At 45.9% G+C, this 22,501-nt stretch overlaps 1 protein-coding gene across 4 annotated transcripts in view; it reads right to left on the reverse strand.

Moving 5' to 3' along the window:
• ADARB1 (adenosine deaminase RNA specific B1) overlaps nt 1-22,501 on the reverse strand; it is an 88,581-nt gene that overhangs the window by 21,368 nt on the left and 44,712 nt on the right. For all 4 annotated transcript variants that reach the window (XR_012765026.1, XR_012765025.1, XM_075430471.1 and 1 more), the window contains exons 4-8: nt 19,457-20,388; nt 9,161-9,275; nt 6,273-6,441; nt 5,616-5,764; nt 4,860-5,028 (exon numbers count right to left, since the gene is read on the reverse strand). Coding sequence is in view for 2 of the 4 variants with exons in the window: in XM_075430471.1 (XP_075286586.1) it covers nt 4,860-5,028; nt 5,616-5,764; nt 6,273-6,441; nt 9,161-9,275; nt 19,457-20,388 (1,534 nt within the window). In the remaining 2 variants the exon portion in view is untranslated. The remainder of the gene's footprint in view (nt 1-4,859; nt 5,029-5,615; nt 5,765-6,272; nt 6,442-9,160; nt 9,276-19,456; nt 20,389-22,501) is intronic.

The following is a 22,501-nucleotide window of genomic DNA, read 5'->3' on the forward strand; positions in this document are numbered from 1 at the left end:
TAGGGCAGAGTAGAGGGGAAGGAGAACCTCCCTCAACCTACTGGCCACACTCTTCTTAATGAATGCACTTTCTCAACCTTTCTGCTGTTCTCAATCACACTACATTAAAAAAAGAGGGCAGAGAAACCAGAGACCAACACCAAATCAGGAGAATCCTCTCCTCCTTGCTGTGTTCCCTCACTTCTGCTTTAGACTACCGTGTGCTCCGAGGCAAGGGTATCTACAGTGGATTCCTAAAAGGTCTGTTGGTTTCTTCAGGACGTACAGTTGATTTCACAGCTCCTGATACATGACAAGGTAAGTAAAATTTAACTCTGCAGCAACACCTTCACAGAGCGTGCTAGTGTACCTCTTGCCAAAAAAATCCCCAACAGACCAGGTTGAAAATACACGTTTCAGGTAAAAACTTTCCTCTGAACCTTCCAAACCCAAGCTGCATATTCTGTTATTTGCACTGTTTTAGAGAAAATATAGAAATGAGGTGAGCCTAAGAGCAGTAAGCAATAAAGCCTGACGTTAATATCAAACACCTTAGTATCACTCCTAATAATATTTATGCATCCAGCAGTGTGGAGGAGGTGAGTTGCCACACATTGCATTTACAGGGGTCTGCACGTGGACCTGGTGCCAGAATTCATTGCAGGAAAATGAATAGCTTCTCCCATAACTACCAAAATGAGAGTTTACTGTTGAAAAAACTGAAGTTACATTTATGATAGACTGCAAAACCTGACACAAACAAGTGTTTACAATTCAAAGAGCTGCGCTTCTTAATATAATTTATAAACAGCAACAACAATGAAGAAAGGAAAATCAGTCAGCATTTTGTTTATGACAAGCTTCTACCTGCAACTGATGGCCAGGGAAAGAAGGTGTTAACTAAGGTGTGGGAAGATGTCAGGCTATCTCCTGAAAGCATTTTGCCTCTTCACATGCATCTCCTGCCCTGGAGACGTGCAGCTCGGACAAGGAGCTGTCTCGGGAAGTAATCCCAAAGGCAGGCTTGGCTCACCGCGACACCAAGATTCCAAGTTCTTTTGAGCTGCAACATGAACCAAGAGCTCCCCACGACCACGGTGCACGCAAGATGTGGGGGCAACCTGCTTCCTACCACAAAGACGCCGGAGGCCCCGGGGCTCCTGCTAGCTCCGAACAGAAGGCGCTTGTGTTTGCAGGAGCTGCGCCCGTGGGTTGTCCCGCATGTTCCTGGCTCCCAGGACTGCTGTGATCTGCCTACCAAGTCTGAGCCTGGCAGCATCCCCAGGGATGCCTGCAGAGCCCTGTGGTGGCCTTCAGCTCTGTAGCTCGGTGACAAGCTTTCGTCCATCTCGGCAACCACGTTTGCTGTGGTTCACTGTTCATGTGCGGGGACACTTCTGCTGCTCAGCTCCAACTCAGACCCAGCTGGGCAGGGCACGATGTGGACACCCATCTACCTGGGCATCACGCTCACCACCTGGCAGAACCAACAGGCAGAGCTGACTTCACTCAGCTAATCCCAACCTGGCTGCTGATTTTAAATCTGATTTTATTTTGTTTCTGTAAAGGATTAACTGAATCTGTATGACCAGCCCATGCTTTTCATGAGCCACAGCATAAACAGGCAGCAACATCTCTACATGGAGTGGAGTGGATTCAGAGCTTCTTGTCCATCAAGCAGCTCAGTCAGCAGCCCACGCTATAAATCAATAAGTGCAAGGAGTCCGTGGTCTTTGACAGTAGCACTTCTCGCAAACATATTTTAATTTATCCTGAGGTCAGATCTGCTATTACAGAAAAAGGAATCTGTTTTCCCTTGTAGCTGCACCTAGGCTGGCAACCACACAGCTCTGACTTGTCCCCACTTTTCTGGTGTTGCCTGGATCTGCTGCATACCAGTGAGCCTGGGTCAAGACTCAGGTTGCTGGTTGGAGAGGCTACCCGATGCTACATCTGTTTACTCAGATGCTACACCTGGGGTAGTGGTTTCCTACCGCCTTCCCCCAGGTATTTTACCTAGGTGTCACACAGCCACCACGTATCAAAGTGCTTACACTCACATCAGCCACTGACACTTGGGTTAAGAACTGGTGAGGAGAACCGCTCTTTCTACCGCTGTTCAGAAATCACACCGGCTCTGTCACGGAGCTTGCCGCTTAGAAACAGCTCTCCAACTCAAAGACAGCTGGACAGGCATGGATGTAGCTGCAGAACATGCAGCCTTCAGTGAGCACCCCTAGGATTTTAAGATGTGTTTGTGCAGCTTCATCAGTCCCAGAAAACTAGGTGGTGGGGTCAAGAAGACAAAGCCATTGGGGAAAGAGAGAAAGACTGAGTTACAAACATCCATTTCGATTTCCCACTCTGAACAAGCACAAAACTAGGCCAGTGCACAGGCATGTGATGTTCTTTCACACAAAAGATTATCAGAAATAATATTTTCCTTTCTTTAGCATAGAAGAGCACCAATGACTTCCCGTTTAACAACTCGACCGAATGCTAAAGCTCTTCTCACCTCCTACAGCCTTCCTACCAATGAAATGGGGTGAAAAAAAATTTTGCTCTTCTCAGCAAGACATTAGCCACAACTGGAACGTTTCATGAGATGTTAAGTAACTGCTCGAAGCCAAAAAACCTAGAACGAATGCGGGCAGAAAAACACATCAAAAGGAGAATGACAAAAATGGACATCATGAAGTACCACGGAACAAGGTTAGGATACGTTTCGAACAAATGCGTGTATATTCATGTCCCAAAGCAGTTACTCTGGTCACAGAAACCTCCCTAACACCGTGCTGCAGTGCCACCAGGCACTCACACACTCGGATAATCCTGTTCTAACGCTTCTGACCCAAATGGAATTACACTCACGGCCTTTCTGTGTTTCTCACAATTTTTCTTGGATGTTCCCACCAGGCTCAGGAGGGTGCTAGACAGCACACAGCAACAAAGTGCTCAGAAGCTGGAAATAACAGCTTGGATTACACATATAATCCACACAGATGAGGCTGTTCAGCTACAAGGAGTATTCCTGCCCGTGCAATCCTGCACCCTGAATTTATCCGCATCTTTTCCAGGCTGGGACCCGTGAACCTTCGGGAAAGCTCAGTGGGAATTCACAGGGCTGAGCCATACTGGCGGACCGGCAGCTGGACACTAGAGAGCAATGCATTCTTTCAAATGTAAATGGACAAAGCACGGTCATAACTGTCAGGGAAATGTAAAAAAAAAAGAAAAAAGAAAAGAAAAAAAACAATATGAAAATTTGGGCCTCCTTACCCGTCATATAGTCTGTGTTCTGTGTCAAGGGGTTCTATTTGCTTCCTTCACTGGCACAAACAAAATTACTCCCATTAGCCCCAAGGAGAGGTGACAGCTAGCTACGCAAGCGAGAGATGGATTCTGGTCTGCATCACACAAAATCAACAAAATAGTCAAAGGTGTTCTAGCTCAACAACTGTCTTCATTTTTTTTTTTTTTTCATTTGCACTAACAGCAACTACGATGTGATAAAGAAGTCGAATGAATGTGACACAATTACCATGTCGGGTGGTTGGGAGAAGCCCCTGGCACCAAGCTGGGGAATTTAACTGGTGATTGTTTTTTTAAATATTATAAAAGAAACCGAAATGTCATTTTTGTAGAATTACCTTTCAGCAACCCGCGGTCCTAGCTTCTGAAAGGCCCTATCCATTCACGTTAGGGGGATTCAAACTAAAGTAAAACGTCTTCCTTCAGTAGAGAGGCTGATTACTTGAGACGAGACCAGAGGAACAAAGCGATTACGTGACCTTCCTCCTGTACGTTCGACTGGGCATACACAGCTCACAAGATTATTTCCAACTTAATACACTTAATAAATTCTGAACCAGACTAACTGCAGCTTGACAAAAACGCAGAGCTATTTTAATTAAAAAATAATTAAAATATCATCAGCTGAAAAGCTTGGCATTTCTCATCTATTTTGCAAGAACACAGAGGCTGCAAGAACACAGACTCATTTCAGAAAATTATATTGCAACTCTCCCATACTTCTGATACTTGTTAAAGGAAACTGCTGCTAAATTTTTTTTGGGCGTAATCATTTGTCCATTTACGATTTTGAACAAAATAATCTTTCCATCTTTGTCAAAAAGGACAACAAAGAAGGAATCAGGTAAAAAATAAACAAAAGCACTAGTATTGGTGAGGAAATATTTAATTACAGTAAATATATTTAAACTAAATTTAAAATAATTTTAAAGTTAAACATTAAAATGTGCCCATCAGTTAAGATTTTTAACTGGAACACTTTTTCTCTGTATAAAAAAATACAAATCTAAATCTATCCATGGAAAATGTACTTATCTGCAATATCACAGAATCACAGACTGGTTTGGGTCGGAAGGGACCTTATAGATCATCTAGTCCAACCCCCCTGCCGTGGGCAGGGACACCTTCCACTAGGTCAGGTTGCTCAAAGCCCCATCCAACCTGACTGTGAATGTTTCCAGTGATGGGGCAAGGATGTGTATCCTCAGAGGAAGGCATCCAAATGTAACTAATGTAATGTATTTATCGCACTGTTTTGCTAATGCTATACTACTTTGAGGGGGAGGGAAAGCTATTTCCCAGTGATACAACACAAAACTGTTGTGACCTGAAGCAGCTGGACTGATAGACGATGATTTCACCTTGCCTTTGAAGCCAGCAGAAGGTCTGACACCAGTTGCAGGTGAAGAATCAGAGCTTTATCACGGGAGTTGTGGCCACCCCCACGCTACGTCTACGCAACGAAGCCAATCCATAACCTGCACGCTTACTGCAGGTATCCTGCAACCCTCCTTGCTCCTTCAGCAATAAAAAGCGATCGCAGAGAAACCACTCGTTCGGTATCTCACCTCGCTATCTTGTCACTGCAGGACATGGTAAGCAGCCTTTCTCCTTGCAACACGCCATCCCACGTCTGGATAGTGGTAGTCGAGCGCACGGGGATGGTCCCTTCCCCAGATTCTATTTTTGTCCGGAGCTGTCCTCTGGCTTTGCGGTTTGGATGCCTGTCCCCTTGATCTAAACGACAAAAAACACTTCCAATCAGCTGAGAAACATTCTCAAAGTGTTTTACAGACAGCATTACAATACAAAGAGTCAATTAAAGCTATTTGCCTGCTGGCTTGCACAACAATTTCTACTGCTCCTTGCAGATTAGCTACAGCATCAGCCGTCTCTCGCAAGTACGGCCTTCCAAAACACACTTGCAATTAAACCAAGCTTTCCACGAAGGCGCAGGACGCAGCAGGTAGCTCTTCAATTCCGTTCTGCGCCTTCCAGCGTCAGAATGAAGTTAACAGACAGGTCGAGAAAGGGGCAGGCAGACACCACCGTTAAAAAGCTGGAAACAGCGAGAGGGGCCGGTTAGTTCTGCACAGGCGCTCGCTGACTCACTGGCTTCGCACTCGGCCTCTCCGAGACCCCGTGGTGGATCACTCTACACTTCTACCACACAAGAAGGACAGCTCAGATTTTTATTTTTTTGGCAGAGATCTAACACACACCTACACTAAAAGGAAAGAAGACACCTGAACTTTAACTGTGCCACCTGTACGTGCTCAAAGAATCCTTTCAAGTCCCCTGGGTGAGCAGGGCTGCTGTCATACCCTCTTGCGCTGCTTCGTGCGGCGAGAAAATCCGTGCGTCGCCACAAGGAGACGTGCTGATATAGAGGTGAAACTGCACGTTCTCCTTCAGCTTAAACCCGCCTCGCTCCGATTTGATAAAAATGGATTTTTGTTGCTCTTCTTTATTGCTGAAACAGAGAATAAAGCTAGAGTCAAACGCGACATTAACACGTAAATAACCGTAAGCTGGGCAGTCTTCATAGGCATTAAAAAGAAACACATGATGTCTGGAAATTTTGCAGTGTAAATCTAACAGTTATTACAATTAACAAAATGAAGAAACCATCAAAACAAGAAGCAGAGAGCCCTTGACATCGCCCAGTGAGCTCTCAGGCACTCGCCAGCAAATGAAACATCACCACCCTTTAACCCACTTGAGATGATTTTGATGAACATGTTTATAGTTTACAGAGTGATCCCCGATTATTTTTTCTGTCCTCCCCTCTCATGACTGACACTTCACTGAACACGTGTTTTGTTCAAGTCAAACTTTAGGGCAAACGGCCCGAGTTCTAAATTAAACACCCTAATGCAACAGGACAAGTGTTTCACTTGAAATAATTAGGGCAGATGTTTTACACAGACACCTTCTCAGCTCTGCGTGATCAGCTCATCCTCCTTTTCCCTCCAGCTCACCTTAGATAAAGCTCAAGCTGTGTATACAGAAATTTAAGCAGGCACCGGCGAGATATAATTTCCGCATGGCAATCATTTAGCGCAAGACCACGATCGCTCATGTATTCACCATTAATGCATTTTGTTCCCGTAGAAACACTTATTACCAGGGCATCTTTCACATCTGTACCTGCAAAACAAAATGTCAGGAGGAAGACGCAATTAAAATCACAAATATTCTAGCAAGTGATCTTCCTGCAGATACACAAACAACACACTTTTTTGTTTGTTTGTTTGTTTGCTTGTTTTTAAAACAATGTTTTTTCTTCTGATACTTTCTTTGAAGAAAAAGCTTCACTCAGCCGTACCCTCCCTGTACCAGTACGGTCTGTGGTCCTTCTGAGTTCTTCCTGTTGGAGTTCAGAGGAGTTAGAAATTGAAAACCTGCAGGGAAAAATTGCTGCTTCACAGAGAGTTATTAAAGCCTGAGCTCCAAAGACAGGGCTCTTCTCCTGAGCCCCAGGCGGCCAGCTAGCTTCCAGCATGTCCCTTCTGGTCACGTCCCTTCCGACCCAAAACTTTCTATGATTCTATATTCACAGCAACTTTAAAAATCTGAAAGGCACCGAGTTATTAAAACAGCAACACATTATGGAAGCATAATAAGCCAACAACTAGGGAATGAAGAAGTTCAAATGCTTAAACCACTGTAAAGCTTATCAGCAGTATAATGCTTCCATGAGTGTAGTTCTTGGTATTAAATCATTCTGCACAATAGAATTAAAAAATATTTTGGGTGTTTTCTATACAGAGAACTGTCCTTATTACACACACACACACAAAAAAAAAAGGTCAGCTGCATGAAGAATTCACAAAGACAGGTCAAAATGTTACATCCCTCTAGCAAAACACTGCAAAACAAGCCCCAGCAAGCCACGCTCGTTCCTCTGAAGTTCTCTGGGCCTCACCAGCAGAGGCAGAGAGCAGCCAAGCCCTGCCAAACACCTTCTGCTGTCTTCCTCCCACAGAATAGTTACTGTAGCATGGAAAAGTCAAAAAACCACTTCCAACACCCCCCAAGTACCTAGAGTTGAGGATCCTTCCATAACCACCTGGCTGCATGACGGCAGTGCCGATAGAATAGGTATAAGCAGTAATTAGCAAGGGAACTGGTAACTGAGTAATTAAAAAGGTGATTGAGACATGGACTGTTCGAGCTCTCACTCCTGAGGAAACATACGGCCTTAAAAAAAATGAACCCGAGCACAGCTGCCCCCTCCTGCCCACAGGGCTGGAGGAGAAGACCATGGAGAAGAACCAGGGAGCCACTTCACTCTACAACACCAGGCTGTGCAACTGGGTCATCTACTTCCAGGGGTACCCCAGACACATATCCATGCAAAGACGGTTTCTAATTCCATGTAAAGCTATTTCTTCAGTTAATCAAAACGTATTCATACATTAATTAAGTCTTAATTCTTTGGTCACAGGGCTCTTCTGGGAATTGTGGACACAGGACTGCAATTACCATAAATATCACAGAATATATTAAATAAAACTACAGCATGTTCCTCGCAGCACTTTGCATTTGGGACCAAAATGCTGTTGGTACCAGACGAATGTTTTTGCTGGCACTGAGCAGCGCTTGAGGAGCGTCAAGGCTTTCTCTCCAGACCTCCCAAAGGCCAGCGTGCCTGGGACACAGCCGGACAGGTGAACCGCAGTGACCGAGGGCTATCCCACACCACTAGCATCGTGCCTATGCACATTAGAGCTCAGGGAAAGGCAGAGAGGATATTCAAGGTCATGGTGTTTGTCTGCCCGTGAGTCTTCTCGTCCTCCTTCCATTTTCTCCCCACGTCCTAGGAAAGGGCAGCAAGTGAGAAGCTGGGTGGGTGATAGCTGCTGGCCAGGGTCAACCCACCACAGATGTCTTGGCAGAGTTTGGGCCACACTGTCCCCTTGTCACATTCCCCTGTCTCTACAGCATGCGGTTATCATCTACCCTAACTAGCACCCTCAGACCTCTCTGCTCCGTGGAGGAGGCCCCTGCACACATCCCCGCAGAAGGAAAGGGCTGGTGTTGCCCAACTCGAAGGAAGGCTGTACATTCGTCCCCGACATCCGTCCGACTCATAAAACGAGGCAGAGATATCTCACAACAGGCCTAAAATGAACATCCCATCAGGGTTCAGATGGTTTGAAGACCAAGATAAATCTTAGCCTGAGGACAATCCAGCAGCAGCGCGGTCGCAGCTCAGCCTAGGGCAGAACTTCACTGTTCTGGGTGGCCTGGCAGAGCATGGACCTCGTGCCAGCCGTCAGAGAACCACGGCATTACTGCTGCGTGTACGTGCGCGCCAGTGCCAGCTGCCAAAAGCTAAGCTGCTTTCTGCAGGTATTTGTACTAAAACGACTGAGACACAAAGCACGAAGAATAAAATACAGCAAGAATAACTCTAACAAAGGGCAAAACCTTAAAAGCTTGGAAAGCAAGCGTGATTTCTTACGTAATATGCCAAAACCCAAGAACGCCATCTGTGTGACTGACACAGTGAAACTTCTTTTTGATTTATTGTCAAAAAGCTCACGATTCATTTTAAAAGCTGCGCGTACTTTGTAGACCATGAGTTATCACAGATACCTCAGTCGGGCAGAAGACAGGAACTCTGGGGAAACAGAAGCACTTGCAGGTCTCATTTTCCTGTCATTATCTTTAACCAAGACTTAACTGCTACACTGAGTGCACCTTGAAGGTTCAACAGTAAAAATATACTTCAGCACTGGTTGATTGAAAAAAGACAGTTTCCTTGAATGCAAACAGAGCTCTCGTACTTAAGCAGTTAAAATAGTAAAATAATAAAATAATAAAATAGTTAAAAGAATTTTTTTTTTTTTTTAATCTTTACCTGTTGTCATGACAATTCCAGCAAGGACTTTTCTACGTGCATGTGGCGATGTGAAATTTTCTGTCAAATCACTGAATTTATCTACAACCAAGCGTGCAACGGCATCAGCTAAAACCTGTAGGGTCACACAGAAATGCACATTAGAAAACTGAACAAATAGTTTAAAAAAAAAAACAACAACACAGCAGCGTTAGGTCTGAAACATTTGCACTTTTAAATGATTTGACACAATAAATGAAAGGAGGTTTTTATTGTACACTTCAAAAATGGACACTGAGGCATCAGCAGTATTTCAAGGAGGTGGCTGGGTTCGATTTTCAGGTGTGCTGAGCATTCGCGGCTCTTTAAATGTGGAAGCAGAGCTCGGTGTGCTCCTCGTCTACTGAAACAGGGTCAGACAGCCCTCAGCCAAGCATCAAAGCACCGAATGCTCATGATCATTGTGAACATTTGAGGCCCAGGAGAACAACCGGATAGACAGACAGGTCTACGCTTTCATGCTCAAACCTCAAAACGCATCATTTCAGTATCCTCAACATCGGACCTGACACGAAGATTGAAGGGCAAAAACCAGGCTCCTCAAACAAACACGTGAACCTTCTATAACAATCAAATTAATTACCTAGCTATTACATAAATAAGAATGAATCTGTTATCAACACTGGTTAAACACTTTCTATTTCTTATTTTTACAAGACATATACAAACGCAGGCATCGAAAATGTCCATGTATAACCCAAAATAAGCTGTCTCAAAACCAGGAAGGATTTAGCTCTTTCACCTTCAGGAGAACTCGAACAGTAACAGCCACGGCCATGTTGCCCCTTGCCAGCAGGGTTAGCAAGTGACAGCGGTCTGACCGTAAGGGGGGCTTAACCTCTGATATTAAGGAAAACTTCAAAATACCAGTCCTGCTCTTGTTGAACGACGGTTCAGCTCAACGCTGCAGCTCATCTCACCTGCTGCTTGTAAGGCAGCTGGAGCCACAACAGCTAGAAGAGATGAGTCAAGCTCAAATTCTTGAATTTTCACCTGCAGAGAAACTGAAAACCAGGGCAATATATGCAAATCTATGCAACAGCATCCCTAGCTTCGCTGGTTGTTCCCAAGGGAGCGGCTGAGAAAGGCAAGTCAGACGTCAGACGGCGCGACGAGCGGTCCCCAGGCTGGCAGGAGAGACAGGGCAGCCTTCTCCCACCCACCTTCCACCAGCACCCGGACCAGCAGCCGGGAAGGAGCTCAGGTCCCTGTTGCAGAGCGCCAGGCGTGAAGAGCTGGATATGGTTGTCCGTGCGTTGGTGATGCTCCAGGGTAACCACCCAGCCCACAGGCTGACACCAGGAGAACACGGGGCCTGCGTCAGACTCGCCAGGGCCATGCAGGTGCCTTGAACATCCAAGAGCATCCGATGCGGTGCTAAATACACAACTGGACTAGATGACCTCTAAAGGTCCCTTCCAATCCAAACTATTCTATGATTCCATGTAAGCAACCACACCAAGCCCAAAAGGACGTTTGTGGCTGAGTCTTCTGCTTACAGACTGTCTTTGGGCTCTTGGTAACGGGAGAAGATCACCGCTCTCACCGCTCCAGAGGGCCCAAGGCAAATCAACCGGGCTGATGGGCAGCACTTTACGGAGCCTAGGGGTACCCACTTGAAATAGTACAAACTCTCAAACACAATCAGTTCTAAAACCAGACTGCCAGGGTCAAAAGAAAAGAAAGAAAAGAAAAAGAGGGTTTGAAGACTGCCAGCCTTATTCACCACCACTTTGTCAACAATGCTCATGAGAACTGACAGCCTAGAAACAACGTGGAGGAGCTCTCCATGTTAACTTCCTTCTGGAAAAGCTTTAGCAGCCAAGCAAGCAATAACTACAGCTCATGTGTCAGGATTTCAGAGCTCGACAGCTTCTTCCAGAGCCTGACTGGAGACAGGGACCAGCAGCCACCGGTGACGGAGGTCACACCTGCACCAAGCATCGGTCAATGTTTTGCAACTGCATCACTTGTACAGTCAGAAGACTCTCAACATTGCAAATACAATTTTTCTTGATATATTGGAATTGACTACAGTTCAGAAACTCTTATCAACAGATTGAGAAATTTTTCAAGCACATAATTTTGCTCAGAGGCTACAAACATTTCTGGTCAGGCACTGATTTTCAAACATGGTCTTTTTGCTGCTGGACCCAAAATCGTGTTACAATCTGTGCTCTGACAGCACCATGACCACGCAGCACAACATATTGCGCTAGTACTTGCCAAATGCAGAAAACAGAACTTTAAGGTAAATACACAAAAGAAAAAAAATAAGCAACAGTTTTGCTATCACCCCCATTTTAGAAACAGGAGAGTTTGGCAGAGAGGAACCTGATGAAATTCAACAAGGGTTAAGTGCTGGGTCCTGCACCTGGGCAGGAACAACCCCATGCACCAGTACAGGCTTGGGGCGGACCTGCTGGAGAGCAGCTCTGCGGAGAGGGACCTGGGAGTGCTGGTGGATGCCAGGTTGACCATGAGCCAGCAGTGTGCCCTGGCTGCCAAGAAGGCCAGTGGGATCCTGGGGTGCATCAACAGAAGTGTGGCCAGTAGGATGAGGGAGGTTCTCCTCCCCCTCTACTCAGCCCTAGCGAGGCCCCATCTGGAGTACTGTGTCCAGTTCTGGGCTCTCCACTTCAAGAAAGATGAGGAGCTACTGGAGAGAGTCCAGCGGAGGGCTACCAGGATGGTGAGGGGACTGGAGCATCTCTCCTACGAGGAAAGGCTGAGGGAGCTGGGCTTGTTCAGCCTGGAGAAGAGAAGGCTGAGAGGGGACCTTATAAATATTTATAAATATCTGCAGGGTGGGTGTCAGGAGGATGGGGCCAGACTCTTTCCAGTGGTGCCCAGCGACAGGACAAGGGGCAACGGGCACAAACTGAAGCAGAGGAAGTTCCGTCTGAACATGAGGAAGAACTTCTTCCCTCTGAGGGTGACGGAGCCCTGGAACAGGCTGCCCAGGGAGGCTGTGGAGTCTCCTTCTCTGGAGATATTCAAGACCTGCCTGGACCCAGTCCTGTGCAGCCTGCTGTAGGTGACCCTGCTGTGGCAGGGGGGTTGGACTGGATGACCCACAGAGGTCCCTTCCAACCCCGACCATTCTGTGATTCTGTGAAAAGGCTTAAATGATTACCCTCCCTGCAGCCACGCGGGCAGATCCCTGCAAGGACAAGAAACAGAGCCCCCATTCCAGTGTTTTATCCATAGCCCCACCGCATAATTGTGGATACGGCTTCCCAGCTGCAAATTTTATGCTCTCATTTCTGTAATACGTATTTTTTTTCCTGCTCTACCTTACACCATGACGTGCTGGACAGGAGAACACAGCTGGCAGCTGACAAGCGACCAGGCAATGCTGCTGAACCAAAACGGCCCGGTTGCCAAGGGTGAACATAGAGGAACACTTCTTCCAGGATCACTGAACATGGGCAACTCTCTACACAGATCCTGAAACTACCCGGCCAAACGGAGGCACATGATCGCTCGCTCCCTGGGGCAACCGGGGCTGGCTCAAGGAGGTTCTCCCCAAGAGGTGGGAACTGAAACTGCCAGGTGTTTCTGGGAAGAAACCCACTGCCAGCTCACCTGCCAATACCACTGACACAAGGGCTGCTTGAACAGCAGTGGGGCAGGATGCTTGCACACAGGGTGGAGACATCAGCTTTTTCCAAAAAATAATTTTTTTTGTTTCCAATAATAAGGAAAGCAGAGGAAACCGTGGTGTTGGTATACGGACGAGAACAGGGCGAGTCCCTCTGGGAAGGTGGCAGCTGGCACGGAAGGATGGGATGGGGCTGCATCTCAAACAGCGTGGAACTAAGCGGCTGGCAAGGAAAAATAAAAACGCTTGAATGCACATGAAGCCAGACACTGGGGAGGGCTGATAAGAAGGACCAAGCAGAACTCAAGCGAGACAAAATGACCACTAGAGATGTGAATAGTACAGGTGGAACTGTAGAGCAGAGGGAAAAAACATCACTGCTCGAAAATAAGCAGATATTTTAATGATTTTTTTTTTATTCTGTTTGATAATTCAGTTGCGTGACAACAGGTGGGTGGTGAGGTATAAAAACATTGAGTCTACAGATTTAGTTACTATGGTTTTGGTCTTTTATAAGAACAATCACCTGATAAATTAGAAGAATTCTCCTTTTCTCCCAGGTGGTCTATTACCTTAGAACATACCTTAGAGTCACTAAGAGCACAAAAGAGATGGGAATAAGGGAGGCTACGAACAGACCACTGCAGCGCTGGGAACAAGACTTACCCGCCTCAAACGATGTCCTTGCTGTCCCCATCTCAAAACCAAGGACTTGAAGCTGTCTCCACATCAAGCCCAGGCCACTGACCGGCCTGGGCAGGGATCCCTCACTTCTCATTCTGACTCTGCTCCCTTTCGTATAAATAAATACTAACTGGAACAGAAACTGAACTCGTGTCTCACCTTCCCAGTGAGTGCCCTAACATCTGACACGCGGTTTCTCTGCCCCCACTCCTGCATTAAGTCATTATTCAAAGTTGGGTAATTCAAAAAAGGAAAGCCCTAAAATAGCTGACAGTTTGCTCGTTAAGACAAGGGAGCTCAAAGCTATTTCGGGTGCCTTGTTCCTTTCTCTGATGAAGCTACCACGAACCCGCTTCTCTTCCACACACACAGACTGATTTTGGTTAACCTATCTCTGGCAGCAATGTTGCAGCAGAACCCCCCGACAGACAGGTCAGGGGGAGCAGGGGGGTACTGCCTCTGCAGCATGGGCTGACGGCACCCAGCTCTCACCGGGGAGCGGACCCAAGACCTCCTTGGATCTCCAGTGACCCTTCTCAAGCACAAATGTTCTCTCTCAGCTTTATTTCTTCTTACCTTCACAGTTTGGGGCTTATGTCAACTTTCACAAGCTGATGAGCAGTGGCACTGCCCACAGTAGGCAAAATCAAGGTCAGCCGGGTCCATTACCGCTCCTCTGACAGTGACCAGCACACACAATTCAGAAAAGGTAGAAGCATACCTACGCTAACAAAGCAGGGTAATTATTTTCCAGTGCTCCAAAGTTCCATGTATTTATTTAAACAAACTCCTGCCTGGCAGCAGAGTCTCTCACTACTTCTGCACATTACCTTTTACATTTCTTCCAATTCCACAGCAATTATTCCAACATACAATTCATTATTTCCCATACATATATGCAGTATTCTCTTTTTTGCTAGGTTTGAATCTGTGACCTTCTTGTACTGTGTACACTAAGCAGTCTATTGCAATTCTTCAGTACCTCTGCAGAAGCAGCTTTCCCAGATCTCCGATCATTTTCATCATTAATTTGTACATCTTCTCTATATTTGAACACTTCTTTTACAGTTCCCTCCTGCCCCAGGTGGAACTTCACTTCAGCTAAAAGTGGCCATAGCAGTACTGGTTCTCACTCCATTTCTTCTGCTTAACGTTTTGTTCCAACGCCTGTCCACAATCATATACAAGATAAATTGGTTTTGCAACACAATTAGGCGAATGATTAAAAGTATTCCCTCTAATGAACTTTTAAAAAATAATTTCTTCTGCAGCTAACACTGCTTATTTGTGTACCTCAGGATGCTTTCTCTCACAGTAGCCCAGCTTTCACTAATCTAAATGACTCTATATTTGAGCTTCAATACTTACAGTCCCAATTCTATAATTTCCACTTCTTTGCATCCTGACTGATCATCAACCTTTTTAGGTAAATAGTTTGAGGAAATCTGGGAAATATCATCGCAAAGCTCATAGGGAGGTTTTCCTAACAGAGGCCATCAGCAGGTTCTTAGCGTCCGATGAAAACCACTTCCACCAGCAACGCCGGCAGCCTGGACCAGGAGACTTTACTGAAAGTCACCGAGTGCCCTTCTTCACTGCTGGCAAAGAGTGTGTTACTGGGACACAGTGGTTTTACTGGGGCACACCAGGATGCATGCTGCACCTTCAAAACAAACCAGGTGAGACTCTTCTTCCCGCAATATATACTCCAAAAGTGGAACTTCTTGCTACAAGATGCTGTGGAAGCTGAAAGACTATGGAAGTTCAAGAAAGAGCTGAAATTCATGTGGGAAAACAATAATCCATAAAGGACTCAGATAGAAAGACACCATTTCTGGCTGAGAAAATCCTTGATACACAAACTGCTGAAGGTTAGAAGCACATACTGGGGAATTATTGCTACCAATATGCCCTTTTCTTATTTTTTTCCAAGGCATTTGGTACTGGCCTGAGTACTTCTTTTAGGGACAGCACCATCCCACCACCTTTGACAGAGGTGTGAGTCCTCACAGCCTTCCTTGGGAAGCAGGGAGTGTCTAAGGGAAAATAAAAAAAGGAAAGAAAACAACTGATCTTTGGGAGACTTCTCTCTGGGTGATAAAGAGATCAAAAATGAAGAAACAGGGAAGTCCAGAGAGCATCCACTGCTCCTGAGACGTGCAAGGACGCCCCTGTCCCATCTCCTGAGACACCCAAGGATGACCCGTCCCACCAGAGACGCCCTAGGATGCCCCTGTCCCATCTCCTGAGACACCCAGGGATGACCCATCCCACCAGAGATGCCCAAGGACGCCCCTGTCCCATCTCCCGAGATGCCCAAGGACGCCCCTGTCCCATCTCCCAAGGCGCCCAAGGACGCCCCTGTCCCATCTCCTGAGTCGCCCAAGGAGCTGTTTGGCGGCACGACTGGCTCTGCAGGCAGAGACAGCCTCAGGCAGCACCAGCATCCCCTGCAAACCTCCCACATTCCAGTGCAGGGACGTGACGATGTGAGAGAAGGAGCTTTTGCCTGGCCCAGCGTGGCTCTTGCTGTGGTAGAGCGCTCAGCAATTCTCTTTTCCCCAGAAATCAGCTCTGGACTTTGCACCAACAGTTTTCAAAAGCCTGGTCACACCGACTTCCACGCCTCATCTATAAATGTGTGACCCCTTGGTTTTCAGAAGTGATTTTAAAACACCGTTCACATTTTGCTCTCTTCTCCAGTTCTCATCACCTACCAACTCTGCAGACCTACGACAAGCCATGCACTTAAACTTTCTAACAATATTGATCTATGTATGCTGAAACATGCCGTTTTCTTCCATGGAAAAGAATAAAACTTGAAGGACATGCATTTTGGAGCCCTTGGTAGGTCCTGTGGTTTACTGCAGAACACAGGTCTGGCATCGAGGGGTGGGAGACAAGGTGAGGATGGTCATCAATTTACGAAGTGTAGCTAACCATAAAAATATTTCCTTTGTTTTGGAGAGCCAAGCCCCTGTAACGTACGACTGACAACCTCTTCTATTTTAACACGCTCGCTGCCAAGGTAACCAAATGCACCAGGGCTGATTTTTTTCGGCAGGGCACGTTCCCCCGCTCCGAGGCACGCGCTGAGTGACTTGCTGGCTTACACTCACTTTCCCAGCAGGGAGATTCTCCTCACCGCAGACGACGCTGCTTCGTCCCTCACCAAAGGTCACGCCGTGAGCAAGCAGACGAGCTTGCTTCACAGAGACTGGTTTTAAACGTATTAAACCACAGGATGAGCACCTCGACAACCCGCCCTACAGACCGTAAGATTCCACCTGCGCCCGTTCCGTAAGCTGGTTTCTGATGCCAGCTGCCCTTCTGTGCCATCTCATAGCTCACACGTGTATTTCCACATTTAATTTTCTCCAGGGTGCCCGCAGCCATCGGGAGGTGTGGGATCACAGCTTCGCGCTTCAGCTGACGCCCACGACCACCGCCGGAGCAGGGATCACCTCTCCCCTCGACTCGCTCTGCTCTGCCGGTTCTTCTCACGAGGCACCCCAAAATAACTCAGGGGAGTTTGGAACCTGCCACCCAGGCAGTCAGCTCCAACGTCCTCACCCGCGCAGCCACACCGTGTTTTTATTATTTCCACTAAGCGTTTGGTCGGTGGATTTTTCCTCCCCTTGCTTGTTTCTGGCTTCCATTTTTTTCCAACCCAGCCAAGCATTTTATTTGGTGTATGGGTTATAACAAATCCTCTCCTCACTGACATCATTCCCGTACTCTCCAGTGTTTGCCACTTTAGGATTATCTCCAAATTTAACATCTTTACACATCCTGAGTAAACACTCTGTAAAAAAATTAAACAACTCACAGAGTCGGGGGAAAAAAAAAAAAGAAGATAAATAAAGCAGGACCTGAAAACATCACAAATGCTGAAATCCCTTATTAATCATTAATACACACCTGATCAAAATCACTAATATATGTAACACACCTGATGTAATACAAATAACTTGTCAGCTAATTATAATTAAAAGCAGAGCGATACAACCCAGCGAAGTGCAGCAAGGACAACGATGTCCTGATGACGGGCGGATCAAAAGCCTCTGAATAAAGAGCTGTGTTTGAGCTGGGTCTACGTGAGGCAGCACCAGCGACCTTCCCCCTCCCACCAGGGTATCTGGCACCACTCCTAAAGCCCACCGGCTTCTCCTCCACACCGGAGCAGCTTTTCTCGGTGCAGAGCTGTAAGGAGGGTGAGATGCCAGCCAGCCCTGGGGCACGCTTTGTTGTGCGCAATACAGGCATCAAGGTCAGTGTAGCAGTGCTGGAAAAAATTAAAAACAGTGTTTGCACGGGTTGCTTTTTTGTTATTTAACACCGAACCCCCAGGCTTGAATGCCCTGATCATCCCATAAGCTCTGGGATGGCTGCCTGGGACTCGGTCGAAACCTGGCAAAGGCAAGGAGCTCAGGAACACCCCGCAGTACCCAGCGCTCCACCGACGTCCCTTAAAGAAAAGGGGCTGTGTAAGGTGCCAGACGCCGGGCTGCTGGGCACAGAAACAACTTCACTCTCCTACAGTGACACCTCTTTCACATCTCGCCTCGTGCACTTTCCCACTTCCCTATTCCAGTTCCAACTGTCACTATTTTACTGATTCAAGAACTAATAACGCATAAATTACTGGCAGTGAAATTTTTTTGGTGTCTGGGGCCCAACCTACTTTGAAAAGCACAGCCGAGAACGCAGTCTGAAATCCCTGAACTTACCAAAGAAATCCTAGCTACTTGAAATAGCACGATCCTAGATTTGAAAATGAAGGAAACAATCATCAGTAACGCAATAATTGTGCAACATTGAAAAAGAAAGCATATAGGAATGTCTAAATGATGCATCTCATCCATGCATTTTGAGAAAACAACATCCTTAAAACAGCCACAACATCTGCTTACCCTCTTCAGCCCCACATCAGCAAATCAGACCAGTATCTTGCAATTTTAATGAAATCTAAAACAGTGTTTTTGAGATAGAAAAGGTCAAAGCCTTGATATTCTCATAATAGACAGAAAGTTGCAAAAAGAGTCACAAGCACGTATTTGAAGTAGACAGGTATATATCATCATTAAAAAGACCCAAGAGACGCAGTAGAAAGAGGGTAGTTGAACAATCATTACCGCAGTTTGACTGGGTAGAAACACAACCAAGCAACTAAGGGAGAATTTTTCTTCACTTAAAAAGTAAGCAATTACTTCACTCTAACTTTAAATTTCTGGTCAACGCCTGCCTGGTATGTTTGATACTTTCCCTACTTCATTAATTATTTGATTTAAGCTATTTCTCACCCAGATTCACTTGCTTAAGTAACTTACATGTACTTACTAACAAATTCAATTAGAGCCCAAGCCTTCAGGTGACAGCTATTTAACCACACGTCTTGGATACGTGCACGGCGAGCGTGTCACTTATTTAGACCCTGGAAACACGGGGTGACTGCATCAGCCTCACTTAATCTGTCCTTGACTTCCATCATTCAGCTCTGTTCATGCCAACGGTTTCATCCTCCAGAAGAGAACGATTTTCTTCTCTGCTAAAAACTGTTGTACCAAATAGTAATTTTACTTAAAATCAGTAATTCTGACTTGAACTCCATCTACGTCTTGCTGCCCAAGACGAGCAAGACATGATTCACCCTTCCCTCAGCACAAACCTTAATCCAAGCACTGCACTGGGCTCGGTGCTCTCTTACGTGACATGATCAAGGCTGAAAGCGTCGGCAACAAAGCCTCCTCTCTGTCCAACAGCGTACAGAGAGTTCACACAATTGTCTGAAGCCGTAAGCGGATAAATCACGTAATACATACATATATATATATATATATATGTGCACACACACATCTACAGAAGCAGAATAAACAGCAGAAATGCTGCTCAAGCTGACTCCATATGCATGACTTGGCCACTCTTGGTCATTACCCCAAGACATCAACAAAACCCAAAGGGCTTCTCACCTGTGGCAAGTGTAACTGGAGCCCCTCGCTGGGAATGGGTTGTCGAGACGGGGTCTGGTCCAGCTGCATGTTAAACAAGGACGCCAGGGCCGACTGAGCAGCCCGAGCTTTCGCCAGCTTTTTGTTCCTCCCCGAGCCTTCAAAAGTCTGACCGTCCACCGCCACGGCCATGACAAAGTTTTTGGCGTGGCTCTCCCCGCTCTCCGAGAGAAACTCGTACTTCAGCCCCGGCCGCAGCTCGTTGAGGATCATGACGGGGTTCTTCCCGCTGGCGGAGGGGTAGGGCGATGGCGCGGGGAGAGGCGACTGGGAAAGGCTGCTGGCTACGGTGGACGACGGCAAAGCGTAGTCCGCACTAGAGCTAAAGGACCCGTCCCCGTTGGACCCTAGGTAAAAGGAAGCATCGGAGGGGACCGGCGTTTCGAACCCGTTGAAAAGGGTGTCGGGGAAGTCCGCTTGGTCAGAGGTGAAGTCCGTGTTGACCGACAGAGTCCTCCCCATTGCCAGGTGGGCTTCTGAGGCATTTGGAAACTGGACAAAGGACCGCAGAGCCTTCTCAGCGGCGTGAAGCTTGGCTTTCTTTTTCGTCGGGCCAGACCCCTCAAATACCTGCCCGTTGACTTCAACTGCCATGACGAACATGGGGGCATGGACCGGCCCCGTCTGGGAGAGGAGTTTGTACTGTAAACCGGGTTTAATCTCATTGAGCTGCATCAGGGCGTTCTTGGGCAGCACGGGGCCGGGCGTTTTCTTCCTCTTCTTGGGGCGGAATTTGGAGTGGCCATTGTTGCCCTCCTCCAAAGGGCGCTTTCTGCTGCTGCTGCCACCGCCGTTGGAGAGCTGCGTCCCCTCCCCGGCACCTTGCCCACCGCCGTCCTTGGGGGGAACGTTGTCCACGTTGCGGTTTTCTTTAACGTCGGTGCTGCTCGAACCTGCGGTGCCCAGAAAGAGTAACTTACAATGCCTTCGTTGCAGGATCTTGTAAATGCAAAATTTATAGATTCCTTTATCTCTCTTTGTAACTGGTTAAGTGATGTGTGCTCACAGGTTAAACGTTTTGTAAGACCATCAGAGATAACGATGACGCAACATAACCTCTCAACAATTCAAGAAATCACGCGCCCCAGAATGATTTTCAAACTGTGCATCTGATACGATTGCAGAGCAAAAAAGCACTGCAGCTTTTCTTTTTTGCATTTAAATCATGCTGGAACGAAACTTCTACTCATAAGTTATGTTTGGCCTGAAAAAATGCTTTAAACCAGAATTATAAATTATAGTAGCATACAGCTATAAAACAAAGAACTACCGTTAGTAAAATAAAAATGGATGCTTAAGACCAGTACTAGGAGATGGATATTTAATTCGACTTTAATTCTAATTTTATTCATGCTACCTTTTTTTTCCCTCGGTGATTTTAGTGGCTCAGATTGAGAAATGACATAAATAAAACCTGAGCCACGAAAAATTAGGTAGTTCTTTGGTAGACACCTTGACTGAAGGGTGTTTGAATGCTTTTGTTTCTATGTAGCTATTCCATAGTCTCCGAATTTGATTCTTTTTTACGCCTTTCCTAGGCGTTCACTTCACCTCACCCCATCCTGCTCAGGAACTTCAGCTGCCCACTGTGCCAGCGTGACCACAAAACTGCTTTAGATATTTCCACATAGCCTTCTATGAAGAACCCTCACATTTCTCACAGCCTTCTATTAAGAAACTTTGTCTTTCTCATTTACAAGCTATTTGGTAATTCCTTGCAGTGCAAGAAAAGTGCTGTCACAGAGTTACAAACCCCAAAATCATCATAAAGATCCTCTCTTAAGACTATGCAGAATACAAGAGGTGGGACAAAAGCTGCCCAATCGCAATAATGATATTTTAATGGGGGGAAAAAAGTGCAATGTAATACTAATTTAATGATCTATTTTCTAAAGTAGAAAGTTGGGGTAATGATACATCAGAGGTATATTTACAGAATTATATTCGCTACAACTGCAAAGACCTCATTTTTACCCTGATAAAGCAACTAAGGAAATTAATTATTTGTGCTTTCTATTCGCATTTGTGAATGAAAAGGCAAATTTAGTCGGTCAAGTATTCCTACCTCTTCTGTTCCAAAACTTCAGTATATCTACATTACATCTATACTGACACTAGGTGATAAATACCAATAGAAATGAGAGCAAACCAAGGCAGCAGCTCTCTTTCACAGTGACAAATCTCAGCCATGCATTAAGCCTTCCCTAAGCATCCCCTACCATGCACACATCACTTCGCCCAGGTTACAAAGCCGATGGAATTGTTACTAAATTTTCATTTATAACATCCTCCAGCAAAAGCTCGATAGGTTACTCCTTTCGGTGCTCAAAGAGAAAAAAAAAGAGGGGAAAAAAGATCAAAAGAAAAAGCCAAAGCAAGAACACATTTTGTTAAATCACAGTAGCACAACAAAGAATTGTACCGTACTCAGCATTAAATTCCAGTCAATTTAACTCGGTCAAGAATGAAACACTAAGTAGTCTGAAGTGCTTCATTGCTAAAAATCTGTGACATTTGATAAAGTATCTCTTGTAACGTTCAGCCATAAATTATATCGCCTGCAGAACGTGTACTATAGGGCCACGACTGCCAATACACAAGGTTCATGCACATATATATTCTTTTTATATATAGATATATAGTGAAGGAATCTAAGGACAACAGAATGAATTTTTAAATATTCCCTTACAGTGGGTTTCTTACGTGAAGCTGTAATCTCCAAAAATTACATCTCATCTAAAACACCTTTCCTGGAACACTCACTCCTCTTACTAGCGGCACCAGGAATTTGCTATCAACCAACAGGACTTTTACGCTAAAAAGAAACCATTTAGTTAACACTAATAAATAGCCTCTGCTTTTATCTTTCTTTTTATATAAAGTCTACCGCCAGTGCCTGTGGAAACCACAGAAGGAAAATACAAGTTGAATAGACTCTGAATGTAAAAAAAAGGACTTCTGCATGTAAGCACCAGCTGAAGGAACTGCTTAATCCATCTCACGACA

Source organism: Opisthocomus hoazin, chromosome 9, assembly GCF_030867145.1.
Source record: "Opisthocomus hoazin isolate bOpiHoa1 chromosome 9, bOpiHoa1.hap1, whole genome shotgun sequence".
NCBI lineage: Eukaryota > Metazoa > Chordata > Aves > Opisthocomiformes > Opisthocomidae > Opisthocomus > Opisthocomus hoazin.